The sequence below is a fragment of the Onychomys torridus genome, chromosome 5 (assembly GCF_903995425.1).
Source record: "Onychomys torridus chromosome 5, mOncTor1.1, whole genome shotgun sequence".
In the NCBI taxonomy this organism is placed as follows: domain Eukaryota; kingdom Metazoa; phylum Chordata; class Mammalia; order Rodentia; family Cricetidae; genus Onychomys; species Onychomys torridus.
The window spans coordinates 75,358,297-75,379,451 of NC_050447.1; the positions used below are offsets into that span (position 1 = coordinate 75,358,297).

Here is a 21,155-nt window from a genome sequence, read left to right on the forward strand (position 1 = left end):
CTTTTTATCATTAGTAGAATTGCTATTTCATTTTCTCTTGTTGCCAATATTTGTATCCAGAATACTGAGTTATATACGATGGCATTTGTACACATTATCTACATTAAGACATTATCTACATTTAAACTCTTCAGTGTTTTCTCTCTTTTTCTCCTATTTATACTTCCTTACTTTCTTGTCCTCTGACTTCCTTCCTTTTATTTCATTGAAATATATACAAATTAGAAAAAAGGACTCATTATAGATATAATAATAAAATATGTAATATAAAGGATAGTCTTTGTTAGATGCTAAGTATTTTTATCTTGATTTTTATTATTTGACAACATTTAATCTGAAATTATAAAATTAAATTGTTTCTAATATTTAAGAATCCATTAATTCAATGATTTCTTTTTAAATGAATCCTAATAATGGTCTGGTTTCATACAGAAAAATAAAGGAAAAGGGAAAATAGAATTTTTTTATGTGGGTGTTGTTTTTTTTCTTTTTCTTCTTAAAGAACAGTATACAACTAAAATAAGAATTGCTGAGTTAGCAGGATGTCTTGTCACACAAAGGTACTGGCTGCCAAGCATAACAACCTGATGTCAGTCCTAGCCTGAGTTATATACTGACATGATAGAGTGACTCCTGAAACTCATCCTTTGACCACCATATGCAAGCTGTGGTGCATGGATCCTTACATGAATACACAAGTATGCATACATGCACACACACACACACACACACACACACACACACAAATAGATAGATAAATGAGCAAACAGTATAGTAATTATAGAAAGTATTGTTACATCTGTCCAACTAGATCATGCCAAAAACTAATGTGCCTCTGCAGCTGCTGTTCAGTGTCCTATTCACTGCACACTCTAATTTAATCAAGTTCTCTTGCTTTAATCCTTAGGGAGGGAGGGAATGCATAGAAAGGGTTAATCACCCCCAGTCACAACACAGAAGCTACTGGTTGACTCTGACACTGAGAACCACACAGAAAGAAGCAGTCTGTACTTCTAGCCACAGTCCCCTAGATCTTCATGTAACTTTCTCCACCTTCAGTGATATGCCATCTGCCCTGCTGTCAGGATTGGACTTCACTAGAGGTTTTCCCTTAAATAAGTCCACAAGATGATGGTGTGTACATTATAGCTCCTTATGATGAGTTAGTGGGGCCTGTCCTTTTCCTATTTATTTATTCTTTTCTCATACAAAACATCCCTACCACAGTTTCCCCTCCCTCCACTCTTCCCAACACCCTCCATACCTCCCCAGATCCACTGCTCTCCATTTTCCTTCAGGAAAGATCAGGCCTCCCAGGGGTATCAACTGAACATGGCATGAGAATATGCAATAAGACTAGGCACAAACCCAATGAGGCCTGCTTTTATCTACCATCTTCCACTTATTGAAATACCTAGCATTTCCAGTCTTTATCAGGATGTTCTTTCATACTCACACTAATCTTTCATAATTCCTCTGCATTCTTAGTATTACCACTCACTGAGAGGTAATTACTATGCAACATAGTTGGGATGGAGACAGTGTCCCAAGGTTACAGAGTTAGAAATATTTGCATTTAAACCCAGTTTGCATGGTCCTATACTCATTCTAAAAATATTCCAGTGTTACTTTAATTGTAGGATTTCTTGTATGTGCCTAATACTTTGCTTATTGGATCTTATTGATCTCTCTAGTAAAAATGGAAGATATAACACATGCTCGTGGTAGCTGTCTAATCAGTGATGCGTGGTTTATGAACTTATTACCCCTGCTAGAATCACTTTATATCTCTTCTCTAAATTTCCCAAGAGAAAACTCTCTAATTTGCAACTGTGTTCTAAGCACTTTGCCTGTAGTATAGCATTTATTTTTTTCACAACCTCATGAGAGAAAAGTACCTATGGTAATTATCTCTTATTGCTTCTGAGTCTTAGAGAATTTAAATAGGGCTGCTCAGGATTGCACACCCAATGAATAGTAAAGTCAGGGTTTAAATCAGACCTGTGGCTCAAGTGCCAATGGATAAGTGATCAATCTTCCTCTAAGTGTCTGCTGATTCTAAAGTCATTACAAGAATGTGGTATCATGCTCAGATTAAGAGAGAATGGTGACGCCATTCTTACTTGTTTTTCACACTCTTTCAGGCACAATCCATCTGAAATACAAATGAAGGTGGGCTCTTCTACAAGTTATTGTTTTATTTACGTAAAGAAACAGGTTCTCATTCATTTTACTACTGTTTCCTTGTGTGACTACAAAAATGTTTTCTTTATATTCTCAAGTTGGAAAATGAGATCAAGTTGCAGAAATATATTAGGCCAATGCATCATTCCCAAGACATTTTGGTAAATAAATGGCATTCATCCCTTCAATATGAGGACTAGAAATTCAGAATCCTGCTTCTGCTTAAATTTGGTGGAAGTGCCAGCTCACACCATCTGTTTATTATCTTCATGTGATTGAGCTATCTTTTCCACTTATTAAATCAGTGTGTTTAGAAATGAGATGAAACTACCTTTCATTAACATGCCTCTATGGGAAGCTTTGTTTTCATAACTGATTTAAAACATGCCATAATCGCTGGGCAGTGGTGGTGCATGCCTTTAATCTCAGCACTCAGGAGGCAGAGCCAGGCGGATCTCTGTGAGTTAGAGGCCAGCCTGGACTACCAAGTGAGTTCCAGGAAAAGGAGCAAAGCTACACAGAGAAACCCTGTCTTGAAAAACCAAAAAAAAAAAAAAAAAAGCCATAATGAAATTTTTACAGAACCATATATTGTATAAGTCAAAGCATTAAAACAATTCTGTTGAAAGTGTACTATATCCTAGTAATCATTCTCAAAAAATAATGACTAAAGGAAATTCAGAAATAAATGACTTTAGAAAAATCAGAAATTAAGAAATCCCAAATCTAGTCATTATATTGCTCAAAACAATGGAAATAAGATAATGACAGCTATTCTTTCCTATCTGAACAAAATTTTGCTTGATTTGCAAGATGCTTTAAGACTTCCAGTTTGTCAACTTTGATGAAACTTTTGTGCTCCACATATGTTTACATTTTGCACCCTTGAAATATTGGGACACAAATTTCCAGTAGCTCAGAAATCCAGCAGGAGAATGGAAATACAAGAGGGGTTGAGGGCATTTTAACTGATAGTCATTATATACCCTTCTGTTTTAGAGGAAGGGACAGGCAGAAATTATATAGGATGTTGGGCCAGATATTGTACTGTGAAGCAGGGAGAATTCACTGTTTTGCTAATGAGGCATATTATATACCCAGACCACTTTAAAAAAAAAAACCCATTAGGCAGCTTTATATTATAAGCAGAAGAAAAAAGAGGAAAATTACCTCTAATTTAAACCAAGGACTAAATTCAGATCATTTAATGTGGGAAATTGTCACTTATGATTTGACTTGTGAGCAAATGATCATGCTTTTTCTTATGGTAGAGGGCTTATAAAAATAGAGTTTTCTTTATGAGTATTAACTGTCCTTTTAAAAGAGAAAATGTCAAATTTATTGTCATTTAACACAATAATTCAATAAGACACTTTCAAAAATAAGATGGTAGCTTCTCACATCTAAAAGACCAATTTATACTCTTTAGTTTCTGCTCATACAAGAATGGCTATGAAGTATGAAGTATCTAATATACTGTTTCCCTTACAGCAGGAAATTATCATTGTCTCTGAACAAAGCACACTTCAATGCTGAATGAGTACTGTGTACATTGGATATTAGGTGATCACCAATTTTCAAAATTGTGCTCAGTTCTTTAAATAATTGTTAAAATGAAAGTTGAATATTACTGGGAAAGTTGTCTTTACTCCCCAAGGTAACTAATTAGTTGTTAAATATAAGAATCTTTACACTAGGAATCTTAGGAGCTTTAAATCATAAAGCAAAGGTGAAGTCCTAAATTTAAAGTGTGCAAAAAATATTTGGGAAGAAAGAAAAGAGTAAAATTTAAAAATATTTACTGAAATGACCTCATTGAACTAGGACGGATTTTATAAGATCAGCTGAGAGTCTTGCGATCAGATGTATGAGTGGTAAGGAAATTTTAAGATAACAGATAGGAAGTTGTTAGACATCTCTGAGTCAAATAATCACAGAATTTTGCTTCTGCAATTACTGCCTCCTTGGATGCTATTGATCATTCCATACAGCTTCATGTAAATAACGGAAATGAACTAGTTTAATGATTTCCCACTAAATTCTAAATATGTTCTGGCACTTGAGACTTTAGGACTTTATTTTTTTCTGTAATGAATTTTTAACTGTTTAGAGAGTCTATACTGACCTTTCCACAAGGGTTTTCTCCAGATATTAATGTTTAGTTTTCAGTAAGCAACTGAATGAAGGTAAATGTTTAAAAGTGAGGGTATCCAAAGCTTGCTAAATAAAGGATGGCTCTCTTTCTGAATATATATTCAGTGTAAAGCATTATCACTTTGTGATATAGTACTTATTCTGGAAAACTCATATTTTTGTTAATAATTTTGGGAGTCTAAGCAACTTTGTACCTTTTATTTTTTTTTAAGATTTCTTTATTTATGCCACATACCAACCAAAGATTCCTCCCTCATCCCTCCTCCTGCTCCCCACAGTCTTGCCCCCTAGCCTACCCCCCATCTCCTCCTCTGAAAAGGTATGGCCTTCTATGTGGAATCAGCAAAGCCCAGCACATTTAGCAGGTCCAAGCCACCCACACACACACACTGCATCAAAGCTGTACAAGGTTTTCCACCATAAGCAATGAGCTTCAAAAATCCAGCTCATGTACCAGGGGTAGATCCTATTCCCACAGTCAGTGGCACCTCAAACAGATAAAGCTACACAACTGCCCATGCAGAGGGCCCAGTAGTCCTATGCACACTCCATAACTGTTGGTCCAAAGTTCATGAGTTCCCACTTCATTCCATTATATCTGTAAGTTTTCTCATCATGATCTTGATGGCCCTTGCCCATAGAATCCCTCTTCCCTCTCTTTGACTGGTGCTTGGCTGTGGCTCTCTGCCTCTGTTTCTATCAGGTACGATGAAGGCTCTATGATGACAGGGCATTCACCAATCTGATTACCAGGGTAGGCAGCTCAGGCACCCCCTCTGCCACTGCTAGTAGTCTAAGCTGGGTCATCCCTTTGGATTCCTGGGAACTTTCCTCAAACCAGGTTTTTCCCTATCCCCATGATGTGTCTCTCTCTATCAAGATATCTGCCTTATTGCTCTCCCACTCTGTAGCTGTTCCAGCTCAATCATCCCATTCTCCCATACTCCCATCTCCCATCCCCTACTCTCCATTGCCTCCCCTCACCCCCAATTTACTCAGGAGATCTCATCTATTTCCCCTTCCCAGGACATTCCATGTGTCTGGTCCTCCTTGTTACCTAGCTTCTCTGGAGCTGTGGATTATAGTCTACTTATCTTTTGCTCTACTCTTAGTGTCCTCTTATGAGTGAATACATACAATGTTTGGCAAAGGACACTGTAAATAAGACAAAATGGCAGTCTACAGAATGGGAAAATATCTTCACCAATCCCACATCTGACAGAGGGCTGATCTCCAAAATACAGAAAGAACTCAAGAAATGAGACATCAAAATACCAAACAATCCAATTAAAAAAAAATGGGCTACAGATCTAAACAGATAATTCTCAACAGAAGAATCTCACATGGCTGAAAGACATTTAAGAAATTGCTCAACATCCTTAGTCATCAGGGAAATACAAATCAAAATGACTCTGAGATACCATCTTACACCTGTCGGAATGGCTAAGATCAAAAACATTAATGCTAGCTCAAGTTGGAGAGGATGTGGAACAAGGGGAATACTCTTCCACTTTTGGTGGAAGTGCAAACTTGTACACCCACTTTGGAAATCAGTATGGCAGTTTCTCAGAAAATTGGAAATAAATCTACCTCAAGACCCAGCTATACCATTCTTGGGCATATACTCAAGGAATTCTCAATCATACCACAAGGACACTTGCTCAGCTATGTACATAGCAGCATTATTTGTAATAGCCAGAACCTTGAAACAACCTAGAATCCCCTCAACTGAAGAACAGATAAAGAAAATGTGGTACATATACACAATGGAGTACTACTCAGCAGTAAAAAAGAAAAAAAAACAATGACATCATGAAATTTGCAGGCAAATGGATGGACCTAGAAAATATCATCCTGAGTGTGGTTACCCAGACTCAGAAATACCTTTTAATTTTTGAGAGAAAATGGTGTCAATGCCACAAGTTGTCTCTTTGATCAAATATATGTGTGGGCAAGTGTTACAATAACAGTTTGTCAAAAACACAAGCTGCTTTTTCATTTTAAACTGGGTTCATCTTCACATAGACCTGCATCAATACTTCAGCCAGTAGTCACCTTTTTTGATTTTTGTGTTCTCTTATAGGACTTTGTAAGACCCACACTGAGCATGTAAATTATAACAGACTATTCAGATTATACTTTGAAAACTTAGCCCAGAGTCCCCTAACTTGTAATTAGAACTGACTGCAGGTTTTGCTGTTAAATCTCACAAAAGTGTTTATCTTATGCTGTGGTAAAACCCATCCCTTACCCTCTTCTCTTTCTAGCCCACCTATGCACAAGTAAAACTTTAATCTTTACTATTTCCACCTCCCTTTATGTGCAGGTGTTAATGTTCCGCTATCCTCTCTAATATGTGTGTGTGTGTGTGTGTGTGTGTGTGTGTGTGTGTGTGTGTGTGTGTATGTGTGTGTATTACTGAGGACATTGATCACTTTGGTGCTTTATAGACAGGGTATAGAGAATTCAACCTTAAATTGACCAGGAATGTTCTCTGTACTGACTAGCTTACATTGTGGCAGAAGAAGCTCATTTAGACTGATGAGACATAAAGACATCAATGACTTACTCATGCCCCCTGAATGCTACAATACTTACCTGTTTCACAGGATGTGCCCTCTGATACAATAGTGGCATGGCAATGTTATGGAAGTAACCAACTACTTTCTTATTGGATATGAGGCATGATTTGCATAGATTTCATACCTGGCACTATTAATCTGGTCAAAAGCCCATGTCTGTTATTATGTTGCTAAATGTGCTGCCAAACCACATTCTAAATATTTGTGTGTACTCATAGATTTGTACTCTCAACTTTGGTCAAAGAAGCTTCTTTTTACAAGGGGTAGTGTTAATGCAGAGACTCCTAGTTGTTAAAGTATAGCCCATAAGTAACTCAGTACTCTACTGTGGATGGGTCATCTATACCAACCCCCCACCCCTTATCCAAGATTTAGAGAATTTTCTCGAATGGGTCTGGAAGAATATAAGAACCAAGTAGATGTGGCAGAGAACTGTGAAATGCTGACTTCTAAACTTGACATGGATGCTGTACACAACAGCTCACCATAGCTGTGGTTGCTTGCACAACATGACAAGAAGAAGCCAGTCAGAATTTTAGCATGAATGCAAGAGGGGCTTAGGAGTTCCCAAGCACAGCAGAAGAGTTATTGGCAATTGATAGACCATTCTCCATTGGGGACACAGCTACCAGTAGGTTGTCCATGACCCATGGGATGGCTCCATACATAGACTCTTCTATATAGAGAGTGAAGAATAAATACGCTGAAATGTAATGTTTTAAATCAGAATTCAATTCCTATCTGTAAACTTGATTACATTTGCATCAGTGAATGTAATTGCTGCTTTTCTTATGGCTCTAAATATTTGACAGTCAATGTCAGATTAGAACTTAGGGCAGAAAAAGCTTGAAATTGAAGTATATTCATTTCCATTTTGCATGGTATACTATTTAAGAGCTAAACTATAAAACCTATGATTACATTATCCAAACACATTACCTAGTTATTTCTTCACATCTAAGATAAGACCATGTGGTTATAATGCACTGGAAATCCTCATGGATATAAAAGGCAACAAGATGAGAGGCAGATTATGTGTTTCTATTTGGTTAAAGATAGCATGGAATTAAAGTATATTTTCAAAGAATAAGCCATTGTCCTTTACAAAGTTATAGGGGGAGTCAAGTTATGTCTTGGCTGAGTGAGCCACATAAAACTTTTGTTTCCAAATGATGTAACAAAATATTTTCAAATCTAGAACTATTTTCTTGTGACTTAAAGAAAATACTCTGGTTATTTTTCCCAATCTAGCAGCATGTGAGATGCCCTTGGGGGGACTTTAGGAAGGAAGACAACTTCCAAGTTGTCTCAACTCCTTCACTTTTTATCCTGAAGAAACTTCATTAAAATGATTCTTGAATCATATTCCTTAGCTCTTTCTTCTTCCTTTTTGTTTTGTTTTGCTTTTGTGTGTGTATTGTTTTGTTTGGAGTGGCAATTTTATATTTTTTATTTGTTCATTGTGGATGTCCTTTTATTTTTGCCAAATTTATTCCCTGATAATGTCACAGTTTGACCTAATGCATTTTGGTTAATCTCACCCTTGCCCTGACCTCTCCTATCTCCTTCTGAACACTGTTAGCCACCTTCCCTCAATACATATCTATTTATTTTGCTGTTGTCTTTCTGTTCTGTCTTGTGACCAAGATTTAATGGGTTTGAATTTTTGAGACAGGATGACTCTAAAGCCAAGGCTGGTCTCAAAATTGTTGTAATTCTCCTGTTTCAACCTCCCAAGGCTAAAATAGCAGGTGTGTGCCACCCTACCTTGCTAGATATTTTTCTTGATGGATATTAAACAAAAAATAAGCCTTCAGAAAGCATCGTGAGCGATTTTCAGTAAGGAACATTTAAAAATAGATGCAAGTTATTTTCAGTTCTTACCCAGCATGTCAGGAGGTTTGAGGAAAACTGCCCATCCTCTTAACAATGAACAAGCTGTGCAGCTGAAAAGCCTTCACCTTTCATGGATCCACTAGAGAGCCGGGGTCACAGGAACAACCGCTGCTTCTGTAAGAGACAAACAAATGCACACAGGGTCACAAATGCTAAGACAGAAAACTTTGGGCCAGAATCTCTGTGGCAACTGGACAGGACATTCAATCCATAATTGTCCAGTAGCTGTGGGCTCAACATGGAAACCCAGGAGATGAAACTCAGAGAGGAGCAGTCTTAGGGAAACATCTACTCTGAAATCCCCACCAGCTTTTCACATAGAAGAATAGGAGTTCTCTCAGCTTTCACAGGGGGAGGGGAATACAGTCATGGGAACACCCATGAGCATTCTTTTCTCAAGAAGTTCTGACCTCAAAATAAACCATTCCACTAAAACTAAACTGACACAGGAGAAGATAAATGTTCAGCAGTGTAAGAAAGTTGGATTGATTTAAATGGGAGTGTGGTGTTAGACAGTACTCCCCTTTGTGACCCTTGCAGAGATAAGTAGGCATTTAAAGGAGTGCTAGAGTTAGATGTAATGTATTTTTCAGGCTCAAGGTCATTTACTAGCAAAGGTGCTTTTTACAAGATAGACAACTAGTATACAGAAAAATGAAAATTTGAACCCTACAAAATTCTTAATTAAAGCTACAAAATAGAGATAATGAATGGAGGGAAAAAAGAAATAAAGAATAATGAGTACAAAATGATAAAAAATCATTATAGATATTGAAATATTTCTATCAGTAGTATAACTATATCAATAAAGATAAATAGTACAAATTCATTAATTAAAAGAAAGCCATTGTCAGAGTAGAAAAAAAAAAGACCATAATACTATCTGTGCAGAATTTATGCTTAATATAAAGACAGAGAGATTAAAACTGAAGATAGGAAACACATCAAAAGAATGTTAGGAGTTCAGACCAAGACTCATAAGCAAGGAATATTATTAAGGATGAAGAGGAACATACATGGTAATCAATCGGTCCTTCCTCCCAGAAAACAAAAATAATCTCTTACATATAAGTATTTAACACCAGAAAAATAGTAATTTGTCAAGTAAATCTAGAAAGAAATTTAAGGAGAACTTAATGACTCTACTATTATTTCTGGGGAATCAAACTTGCATAGCAATGGAAAGATCCAGCTAGCAGAGTATCAGGAAGAGCATGGCTGACCAGAACAGCACAGTCAATTGTTTGACCTGATAACATCTGCAGGGACTTGATTCCAGAGCAGCAGAGTGCCTGTAGTCTCAACTAACATAGAAAAACCATATGACAAACACATGTCATGGGCCATGAAACATAATAAAGCTATAGAATTGGAAGCCATACACAGTCCACATTCTACAACTTCCCTTTGGGAGAACAGATATTTCACATAAAATCAGAGGTATTCTCTGCTTTCTCTATATGTTCACCTAACTTAAGAAGAACCCCATTTCTACCAGTGATTAAAATTGATAAGTCTTTCAAGTCTTTCCCAATGTTTCCACATTTCTCCTTATAAGGCAAGAACTGAGCAATAGGAATATGATTTCAAAACTCCAAACCACGTACAGATTAAAATACAGCTTCTAAATAGCTCATGGGTCAAGTAAGTTGCAATACATATCTTGGCATACTTTAACTCAAAAGAGAACAGAGCATCAAAATCTGTGTATTTCAATGAATACATTGTAATACATAGGAAAAATTTGAACATTTGAAGGGGAAAAAATCTACAAAATAAATCTAAGAAAAATTAAAGGCTGTTTAAAACCAAAGGAAGAAGGAAGTGAAAGTGTTTAATATGAGTAATTCTTAATGCAATATGTAAAAGAAATAAAATAAGTAAAGCTAGAAGATAATTTTGAAAGTATAAATAAAAAAGAAAGCACTCTGACCAAGTTACTTGGAACAACAAAAGAGAGCACAAAGTTCTGTCAGAAGTGAAGGGAGAACATTGGTGCTGATCTTTGAATACTGATAAGCCAAAAAGAAATATTGTATTAAGTTGAAAATAATTCATTAGACTTGTTTGGAACTATATAAGTAACTTATCTGCTACCTCAGAAAAAGCGAGGAAGAGAAAAGCAGCTTGACAATGATGTTTTGACAATGATTACAAACAGAAAACAAATCCAATTTTATTGAATATAGAGACCTTTGACAAACAAATGCATCTGAGGAGCACAGACACTATTTATTTATAGCTCAGTGGAACAAAATATAATGGGGCTTGGGACTCAGTGAGTAAAGCCATTATTGTGCAAGCACACGGACCTGAGTTCAGATCCCCAGCACTCATTCAAAAGCCAGACTGTGTAGCATGTATCTGTAACCTATTGGTCATGGAGACATGAGGATCCCTATTGCTTGCTGGCCAGACAGATTAGCCTAAGGGACAAACTCCAGATCCAGTGAGAAGCCTTGTGTCAATGTGTAAGGTGGAGAGTGACAGAAGGATACATATATTATTAACCTGTATCTTTCATATATGCTTACAAGGGCAAACACCGCCCACAGACACATACATGCATCAACAAACAAACCATGTAATCATTTGCAGAATCACATTCTACTGAAACTGTAGCCACGTCTTACTACTCTTGCTAGTGTAGATCAACTGAAAATAAGGTACAATCACTCCTTAGTGTACACTCTGTACCTGTTTAGTATGTATAACATACAAAATGCTATGGCTTGAAACAGACAGGTTTAAAATAGTTGGAGGAAAGTGCTACAACAGAGAGATGACTTCTAAGAGATAAATCCTATTTAAGTGTGTGCGCAGTGGGGAGAAGGCGGCAGGAAAGGGAGAATGTTTGAGGTGATAATGATATTTGTGCATGGTTGAAACACGTTCTCTATTGTTCAGGAAAATACATTTTTGCACTGAAAAGCAATTTTTTTTTCTCAATCTGTTCTAGGTAGTGGTCGGCATTTCCTGTATGTCAACTCTTCTGTCTCCAAGGAAGGGTCTACTGCAAGAATACTTACCTCTCAGTTTTTCCCAGCAAGCCTTGGAATGTGTAATGTTCGTTTCTGGTTCTACATGGTGGATCCCTGGATTATGGGGATATTAAAGGTATGGAAGGAGATATATTTGTGTCCATGGAAATATTCATCATTAAAGTTCTCCCCCCACCACCACCTTTTGTAAACATGCTGCTGAAAGCAGTATTATTAATTTCTCATCTCTACCTGGGGCTGTGGGACTTTGGCACACGGCACTGTGTCATTCATCTCCATCTGAGTCAGGATTAAACTCATTGATGACTGCCATCTGAACTCAATTATAGTGTCTGCTATTTAAAGAGTACCTGGAGATAAAGGAGTCTGAGTAGATTGTGCTTTACAAATAAGGACTCGCCTAAGGACAATGAAGAAATGTGATATAAGAGGTAATGATAGAGAAATTTCTACCTCAAGCAAAAAAATAAAGCAACCTTGAAATTTTAAATTTAGATCTGCTCCAAGTATAAAACATCAGTCTTTAAAAGAAGTCACAGTATTTATATTTCTATTTTTATGAAAGACTAATGAGTTTTTTTTAAAACAGGATGAACCAATTTTGAGCTCTCCTTTTAATTAAATGTGTATATTAGAATACAACTCCCAGTGTTATGACTTAGCAATTAATTGTTTAGACCACCATGACTGGTTTTATTACCTTTAACTCAAACACTGTCTCTGGAAAATGGTGACAGCTGTTTGTAACTGCTTTCTGTCTTTTGGGACATATTTTATACACATTGTATGTATTATTGATTGTAGTTCAAACATTCACCTAATGTGGGAGGTATATCTTTCAAGCTTTAAAATAAAGAAATCCAGACCCAAAAAATGTTTAGCAACTTTTCTTTCTAGAGTACACAATTAGCAGAAAATCTTATGTAAAAAATCTAGCATTTATTACTTCTCAACCTGTGGTCTATCCAAGAAGTCTGAAAGAGAAAACAAAAGAAGAAAAGACATGTCAGTTCTAATCATTGACAGAGTCTCTCAAGCATGCAAAGAAAATGGAGTATTTATCCCAAATCCATGAGAGTATCTGTTTTTAAATGGAAACCAGTAGAAATGAAAGTCCATTCTAATAGTTGAGGGACATGTGAGTCAATCCAACACCTTGATACTGTGGATTTTTCCTAGATTTACACACAATATATAGTAATTTGGGATACTAACTTATGGTTATAATAAATTCTATGCAGTCTAACTTCCTGGCCACCCCTGCATTATAAGTCTTTTGATTCCATGGTGATTTGTTACTCACAAAATCAAGCAGCTTTTACTTACTTACTAGCATAATTCTCTATCCTCCTCCGTTCAGAACAAACACCCAACCATAGTGTTGTGAGTAGTTGGTTAGTCATCTGTTTGTGGTACCCAACTACATAGCACCTAGCTTTCAGTCATGTGTCTCTAAATAGTCTCTAAATTACAAATGTTTGTCTCAGTCATGATTTGTGATTCCTTGCTGTGGGGTGATTTATGGTAATTCTAATTAGAGGGCAGCACTATAGGAAAAATATTTCTGTATTCTGGGTAGTCTTCAAGTAATTTTAGAAAGAATATTGGGGAGGAATTGGCAGTCAACATGATAGACAATAGTGATGATGATAATGGTGATATGATGATGATGGACTCCCTTCTACTCTGAACTGTCTTGGTGAGGTTGGTTAACTCAGTGACTTTTGTTTGGTATTTCTAGTCTTTTCAATTTGATTTGGCATGTAAAGTTTCTTCTAGTTCTGAAGTTGTAAGGTGTCTGATAGGCTTGGAGTTGTTTGATATCTTTGAGAGCATTTTTCCCACTTGAAGAGAAAGAATTGAGAGAAAAATAAGCTGCTATGCATGTGTGTGCATTCACACACACACACACACACACACACACACACACACACACACACACACACACGTATGCACGCACACACATGCAAGCATATGCTACACAGAAAGAAAAATAGAGACAGAGAGATCGGCTTTGTCTAATTCCTGGATTGTTCTTTATTTGAGCCAGTAACTCTCAGAGTAGTTAGCTACTGGAAGGGTTGTGGCCAGCACTGAACCTTGGGAGTATGGTGGTTTTCATATGGTGATGCTGATCTCCCCAAACCCTACTTCCTAATAATATTTCCCAGGGGTAGAATTCAACATATGAACTGGGGAGAGCCATTAGCATTCACTCTGTTTCAAAGGAACAAGTTAGAGGATATCAAAAGTCAAGGCAAGAGACTGCCTGGCATGATTTAACATTGACTATCAGTTTGCTATGGAAAAATTCCTGCAAATAGCAAATAGGACATTTCTTCACCAGCGTATTGAGATTATTTTCAAATAAAGCATGCTTAAGTTGTATCACCACGCTAGTAAGATTAATCATATAAAACTAAAGCAATCAATATAAATTTATACAGTTGATAAATTCGGGTAAAATTAAACATGATTTTCATGCTAAATTATGGAGTACAAACCAAACTACTCTGATTTATCCTATCCTTTGATATAGAAGGGTGCATGATAAAACCGAATACTTTGAAGGACTAGGAACCCTTCAATACTGTTTTATAGTAAGTGGACAATAATAATATTTTACAAAGCCATCAGCATGATTTGATACAAAGACAAGAAATTACAGGAAAATACCAGTGTCTATTTAACTGATTATTGTCTTTTTTTCTTGCAGTTGATACAGAAGAACTTAATCATGTTAGTTTCTTTCTGTCTTTCAGCTACATGCCCACATATGAAATTTAATTCTCTTCTTAAAATAATAGTGGTCTTCTTTTGATACACATTGCCTAAGAGCGCTAAAGGAAGCCAAATTACTTTTCCCTGAGAATATTGGGCTTTAGTAGTTCAGATTCCTAGCCTCTGACATGTTCAGATTTTAAAAGTAATATCAGTAAAAAAAAAGTGAATACTATTATTTCTTCAAATTCATCTTAATGAAATAAAAAGAAATTAATACATACATTTCAAAATTTATACTCTGTAACATTTTGTGTAATTCATAGAAACTTCATTTTGTATTGTTTTCCCTGGATTTGTTTTTGTTTTTTTTCTTTTGATTCTTCTTTTTTTGAGAGAAAGAGAAAAAGAACATGAATGTGGGTGTTTAGGGAGGTAAAAAGGATCTGGGAGGAGTTGGATGGAAGAATATGCTCAAAATGTACTATATGAAAAAATTTAACAAAACTTAATTTTCCTAAAATTTTGTGCAATATGTAAGTTTTCATAGTTGCTGGGGGTGGTGGTGGAGATGAGCTACTTCTTAAAACTTCCTTTTTTGATGACAGATGGCTTGACAAATCTGGATGGCACATTAGAGGTCTAATGTTCATATTTAAGAATAATTACCTTTCCATTCTGAAATAGCTCTTATTTTAAAGTTGACTTCATAGATCTAAACAGTTTCTATTAAAGCCTATAGAATTCAAATTCACTTGGCATGTAAATATTATTTTTAAATTGTCCCCATTGTAGGCATTTATTGACATAAATACTTCATAAAAATCAAAGATTAACAAGAGTTGTATTCTTATTTCAGACAATAGGAAATCATTAACGAATTACTGATAAGCAAATATCAAATAAAGTTGTGCTATTGAACAGCCTTCTTTTTTTTTTTTTTTGAGCTAAGGATTGAACCCAGGGCCTTGTGCTTGCTAGGCAAGCACTCTACCACTGAGCTAAATCCCCAACCGAATTGAAATTCAAAGAAAATGGCTATATCCTACAAGCTCTAGAGATTCCCTTAGGGACTAGTACATTAAGGACCATTCATAGGCTACCTAATCATATGTCTATAAACAACAATAATGCTACTACTTCCCAAGAACCTTTCATAAACTATGGTGATAGATTTAGTTAAAATTATTCCCATTTGTTACTTAGAAATAGTAAATATTATTATTCAAGAAGCCATGGATATTGTTGTTACAATGACTGTTAAAATTTCATGGGTTTACTCATGTGCACATCATTAGCCCTGCGTCTTGCTTAATGAACTTTCTTTCTGTATTCTTCCTGGTGATGAAGTTAATGTTTCTGAGAAACCTTTGGATAAGTACTTGCTTAATCAATCTGATTGTGTGTTTGTGCATTTTCCAAGCTTCAGCGACCTATAATAAATGTGTTTATAATATACAGGGAGATAGTTCCATATATGTATGTATTTATTGAAATTTTTTCATACAATATAGTCTGATCATGATATCCCCTTTGGGAAAATAGGAGTGGCACTGAAAAAATACAAGAACAATACAAAACATAACAATATCAGCTTATTTTACATATCAAAAACTAAAAATTTTACATGAATTAATTAATCTATTCCTCCTCCAATGGTGTCATGTATGTTATAATAGATGACAAGGAGGAAGAAGAAGCTTCCAGAATCTGCTCACTATCATAAAATTATGGGGTGATAAACTTTAGTTTCCCCACATCTGCTGGCTTTGTTGCCTGCTTTTCACTCTTGTGTCTTCCCACCTCTCATATTAAGAGAGCTGTTTTCATAGCCTATTTAATGTTTACATACTCATTATTTAAAATTGCCTTTATATTCTGTAAATAGTCATAGGAATGTAGTTCTTTAAAAAAAGATTCTGTATATGACATATTATAGTCTTTAATACAAATTTGCTTTTAATTATAAATGCTACAAAAATATAGTGGTACGTCAAATAGTTGTATGTCCCTACAAATGTAAAAATGTGTAGAAAGAAGTGGAAGGAATGATGAATTATTTGTTCTTCCTAGTTTCCTATGAAACAACACATTTAGTTAATTTGTTTAGTAGCTTCATATAATCATCTATTGGATAAATGGTTGAAGGACAGCAGCCAAGATAGCATCTTCATTGTTAAACTGAGATATGCCTTTAGTGACTTTATAAAGTATGTTTACATACTTATTGTTAAAAAATTGCCTTTATATTCTGTAAATAGTCATGGGAATGTAGTTCTTTAGAAAAAGATTCTGTATATGAAGCATGTTGCAGTGGGTAGTCATCCCAGCATTGGCCTTGAAGTTCCAACCCCCATTGAGGCTTCAGTAATGGTCACACCCACAAGGCGGGGCTGAGGGAGGAAGCGGGAGACCCAAGATCAAGAGGAGAGGTCTTGCTTGGTTCTGGGATGCTGGACGCAGGAGGTAGACCAAGCAGAGTTCTCCAGAGAACACAGCCGGACTGCACCATACCTTTGCCAGACCCTGCAACCTATCCCTTCATTTGTAAGTTACCCCACAAAATAAACCTCCCTTTTAACTACGTGGAGCGGCCTTAATAATTTCACCAATACCATGTCATGTTGACCACTGCCTAGAGAACAGTCAGACTTTTAAAGGCTTCTACTGTCAACTAGTTCAAGCAGATCTCTGCTTCTGGTGACACCTTAGCCTTACAAACCTCAAAATAGCAAATAACAGAAGGATGAGACTCATTCCAATTCATCTTGTGTCTTAAAACCCAGATGTCTGTGGACCAGAGACACCAGCCATGGGCAGAGAGCTTCTAATTCACAATTCACAACTCTCCTCACCAACTGTATATAGGTGATAGTATGAATGATGACCCTAAGAAATACAATGAGGAAGTCTGCTTAGTAATGGAAGAGATATATCTTGGATTTATATTCACATATTAATCAGGCACTAGGTTAGAATTTAGTGCAGCCAGGTTGTAATTTATAAATTGACTGTGCAAATGTTCTGTTCCACAGGCTCTGGCTGTTCCCATAGGCTTGTGTAGATACAAGAGGTCAACACGTTTCACAGCTATCACTATTGCTGCAGAAAGCTCCAGTCATGGGGATAGAGAAGTGGAGAAAATAGAGATTAAAAACAAACAAACAAACAAACAAAAACCAAAACAAGAACAATAACAAAATCCTAAAACTGCTAAGAGGAATATGCTGAATTGAAAATATACTTGTATTTATAAAGGATGTTTATTCAAAATTAAATAGACAACAGTTCATGTAAGATAGACCTAGGTCAATATATCAGAGTTTTAAATTACTTTTATTATTGCTATTTAGGATGAAAGTGAATTTTGTGTTATGATGAAAGTTGTAGAGATTTTTATCAGTGTTTTTTTTTTAGAGGGCTTGTTTTTAAAAGTAAGTTTTAATTGACTTCTCAGAGCCAGTAGTTTTCTTCCATCCTTGCTTAAACAAGCTGTGTGGCACCGCTCATTACAACCAGCTTTGGTGAATAATACTAGCAAGCATTTAAGAGAGGAAACAATGAGATGTATAAATGGCCCCATAGTGTGTTATACATGGGAATGGCTGAAAACACTTAGCAGATATCTGCCCTCTAAACAGACCTGCAAGAAAGCCAAATTATATTGATCAATAAAATTAGTCAATTCTCACTAACTTAAGTAGAAATAAAAGTAACATAGCATGGTTGTAGTTACCAATACACCTGTTGCTGTGCTGCAGACATTTCTGTACTGTAATACAAATAATATTGCTATAGCCATAGTTAAAATGAGATACGATGTTTTCTTGTTCTTTGGTTAATTCTTTGAGAATTCCATGCTTTGATTATATTCACCTTTCCTTCCATTTCCTCCAAGATCTATCCCCTCTATTCCATATCCACCCATCATTGTATTATCATTCTTTGTATTAAATTTATGGAGTCCAATTATTGTTGCCAATATACTCTTGGATGTGTGATTATCCATTGGTACATGTGAGACCTACAAGTGGTTTTACCTTAAAAAAAAACTGACTCTCCCTCTCCAGCAGTTAGCAATTACCAATATCTCCTTGGCTAGGGGTGAGACTTCATGACTTCATGCTCAGGTTGAGATTTTGTCTGGTTTGAACTTGTATAGGTCTTGTGGGTGTTGTTACAATCACTGTGAATTCATATTTGCAACTGCTCTGCTGTGATCATAAAACACTGTTTGGGAGGTATGTGTGTGTGTGTGTGTGTGTGTGTGTGTGTGTGTGGTCGTCCACCACCTCTGGATCTTACAGTCTTTCCACCTCATCTTTCACAATGGTTCCTGAGTTTTAGAAGATTTTTTTTCTTTTTCTTTCTTTCTTTCTTTCTTTCTTTCTTTCTTTCTTTTTTTTGGAACTGATGATTGAACCCAGGGCCTTGTACGCTTGCAGCACTCTACCATTGAGCTAAATCCCCAACCCCAAGAAGATATTTTCTTTAGCCAGATGTTTATCCAACTTGCTACAATAAAGACCTCTTTGGCAAGATATGCACACTGGGGTAATAATGGCACAGATATCATGGAAACAATGAACGACTTTCTGCTTGGATTTAAGTAAGGCCAATTCCACAATATAGAACCCATTGCTAGCACAGTATGGGGGCCAAGAACCTGTGACTAGACAGGCCATAGGTCCTATGAAAGAACGTATTACTATTCCTCTGCTAATGCATATAGTACGAAAATGACCCACAATAACTTCTCATAATGACAGATTCCTGTGTCTCTCAAACTTCATCAGAGAATCTTCTCTGTGCAGCAGATGCTAACTAACATAGACTCACAACTGGTCAAAGCACAGAGAATAAGTGACTGTGGAGTCCTCAGTCCTAAATGGGACATCCAATGTGGTTTTTTTTGAGGGGGGTGTTAAATTGCCTATTTTGAAAATAGATCCTAAATCCCCCCTATATAATATGAATGTCCCATGTATTAATCTGGCATGTTTTATTAAACCAATGTTTGACAGAGATGCACAGGATCTGGATAGGATAAATCTGTGAATTATCTGCACACACCCATCATCTATCACATGACAAGAATCATGGGCCCATATTAACAGTTTGGTAAATTGGGTATATAGGATTTGACAACAAGGGTATACTTTGACATCTGACATAGAGAAAAAGATGCTGGAATAGTCTGTGTATCCTTGCAGATAATAGAAAAAAACCTTAAAGAAAAAAAAATTCTGTAAAACACTATTAAATTATAAATTACACAAGACAGTAGGGCACCACACAAATGCAGAGGTTGACACTCAAGAGGAGGGAGCTAATCTAATTTGACCTTCTGCACAGACTTCCCCTTCACAGTGTAATAAAGAGAGAAAAGTGACCTCTAGTTGAAGAGCATTCCTCCTGGAAATTAAAATCAAGTCACATTGTTAAGACATAGAAGTGGGAATTTGCAAAAGACAGTATTTCTTACACCTGACTATAAATGGACTAGGTACAAAGTCACCTTGAGAAATAACCTAAATCAGCTTTGCTTAGAAGTCTGGGTCTCAGGCTGAGTAAGACTTCTTCAAAGAACTATTTAACATACTGGAAGCTAAAGAAACTTTTCTTTTACATTTTTAGTTGGTGAATTCTACCAGTCTTTATATTCCGTGTAGATTCTGCATTTGATATCTTACTTACCAAGCCCTTCCCCATCATTAAAGAGTAAAATGTTCTCATTTACTATTCTGTAATTTGGAGCTCTAAGTTTAGCTAATTACTTAGGTTTTGTTCTTGCATAGAAATGGTGTTAGATATTGAAATAAGTTGACTAGTGTGATCACAAAAGTTTTTACACTTATAGTGTAATGTAAGAAGTGCCCTTCAGTTACTTTGACAGTTACTGGTCAGTATATAGTAACTGTGACTAAATCAATGGAATGCTTCATGACAGACATAACATTGCATATTATCTCATTAAAAGACACTCATAAAGAATAAAAAAGAAATGGTGTTAGATTAGAATCTCAAGATATTTTTCCCACAGAGCAGCCATTTTTTTCAATACCATTAACTGAATCCTTTGCCCTACTACTTTTGATTTCATAGGACCCTATTATTTTTTATTTTATAATTTAATTTAATTTTACATATCAGTCATGGATTCCCCGTCCTCCCTCCTCCTGCCGCCGCACCCCTTCCCACAGCCCATCCCCCATTCCTATCTCCTCCAGGGCAAGGACTCCTCTGGGGATTCAGTTCAACCTGGTAGATTCAGTTGAGGCAGGTCCAGTTCCCTCCTCCCTTCACCCAGGCTGAGCAAAGTGTCCCTGAATAAGCCCAAGGTTCCAAATAGCCAGCTCATGCACTAAGGACAGGTCTGGGTCCCACTGTCTGGGTGCCTCCCAAACTGTTCAAGCTAATCAACTGTCTCCTTTATCCAGAGGGCCTGATCCAATTGGGGTCTCCTCAGCTATTGGTTCATAGTTCATATGTTTCCACTACTTTGGCTATTTGTCCTTGTGCTTTTTCCACTCATGGTCTCAACAATTCTCACTCATACAATCCCTCCTCTTTCTTACTGATTGGACTCTCAGAGCTCCACCTGGGGCCTGGCCGT

At 36.4% G+C, this 21,155-nt stretch overlaps 1 protein-coding gene across 1 annotated transcript in view; it reads left to right on the forward strand.

The window, feature by feature from the left end:
• The window catches only part of Malrd1 (MAM and LDL receptor class A domain containing 1), a 594,884-nt gene that overhangs the window by 447,734 nt on the left and 125,995 nt on the right, over nucleotides 1–21,155 (forward strand). The window contains exon 31 of the mRNA XM_036188969.1: nucleotides 11,776–11,933. Coding sequence (XP_036044862.1) covers nucleotides 11,776–11,933 — 158 coding nt within the window. The remainder of the gene's footprint in view (nucleotides 1–11,775; nucleotides 11,934–21,155) is intronic.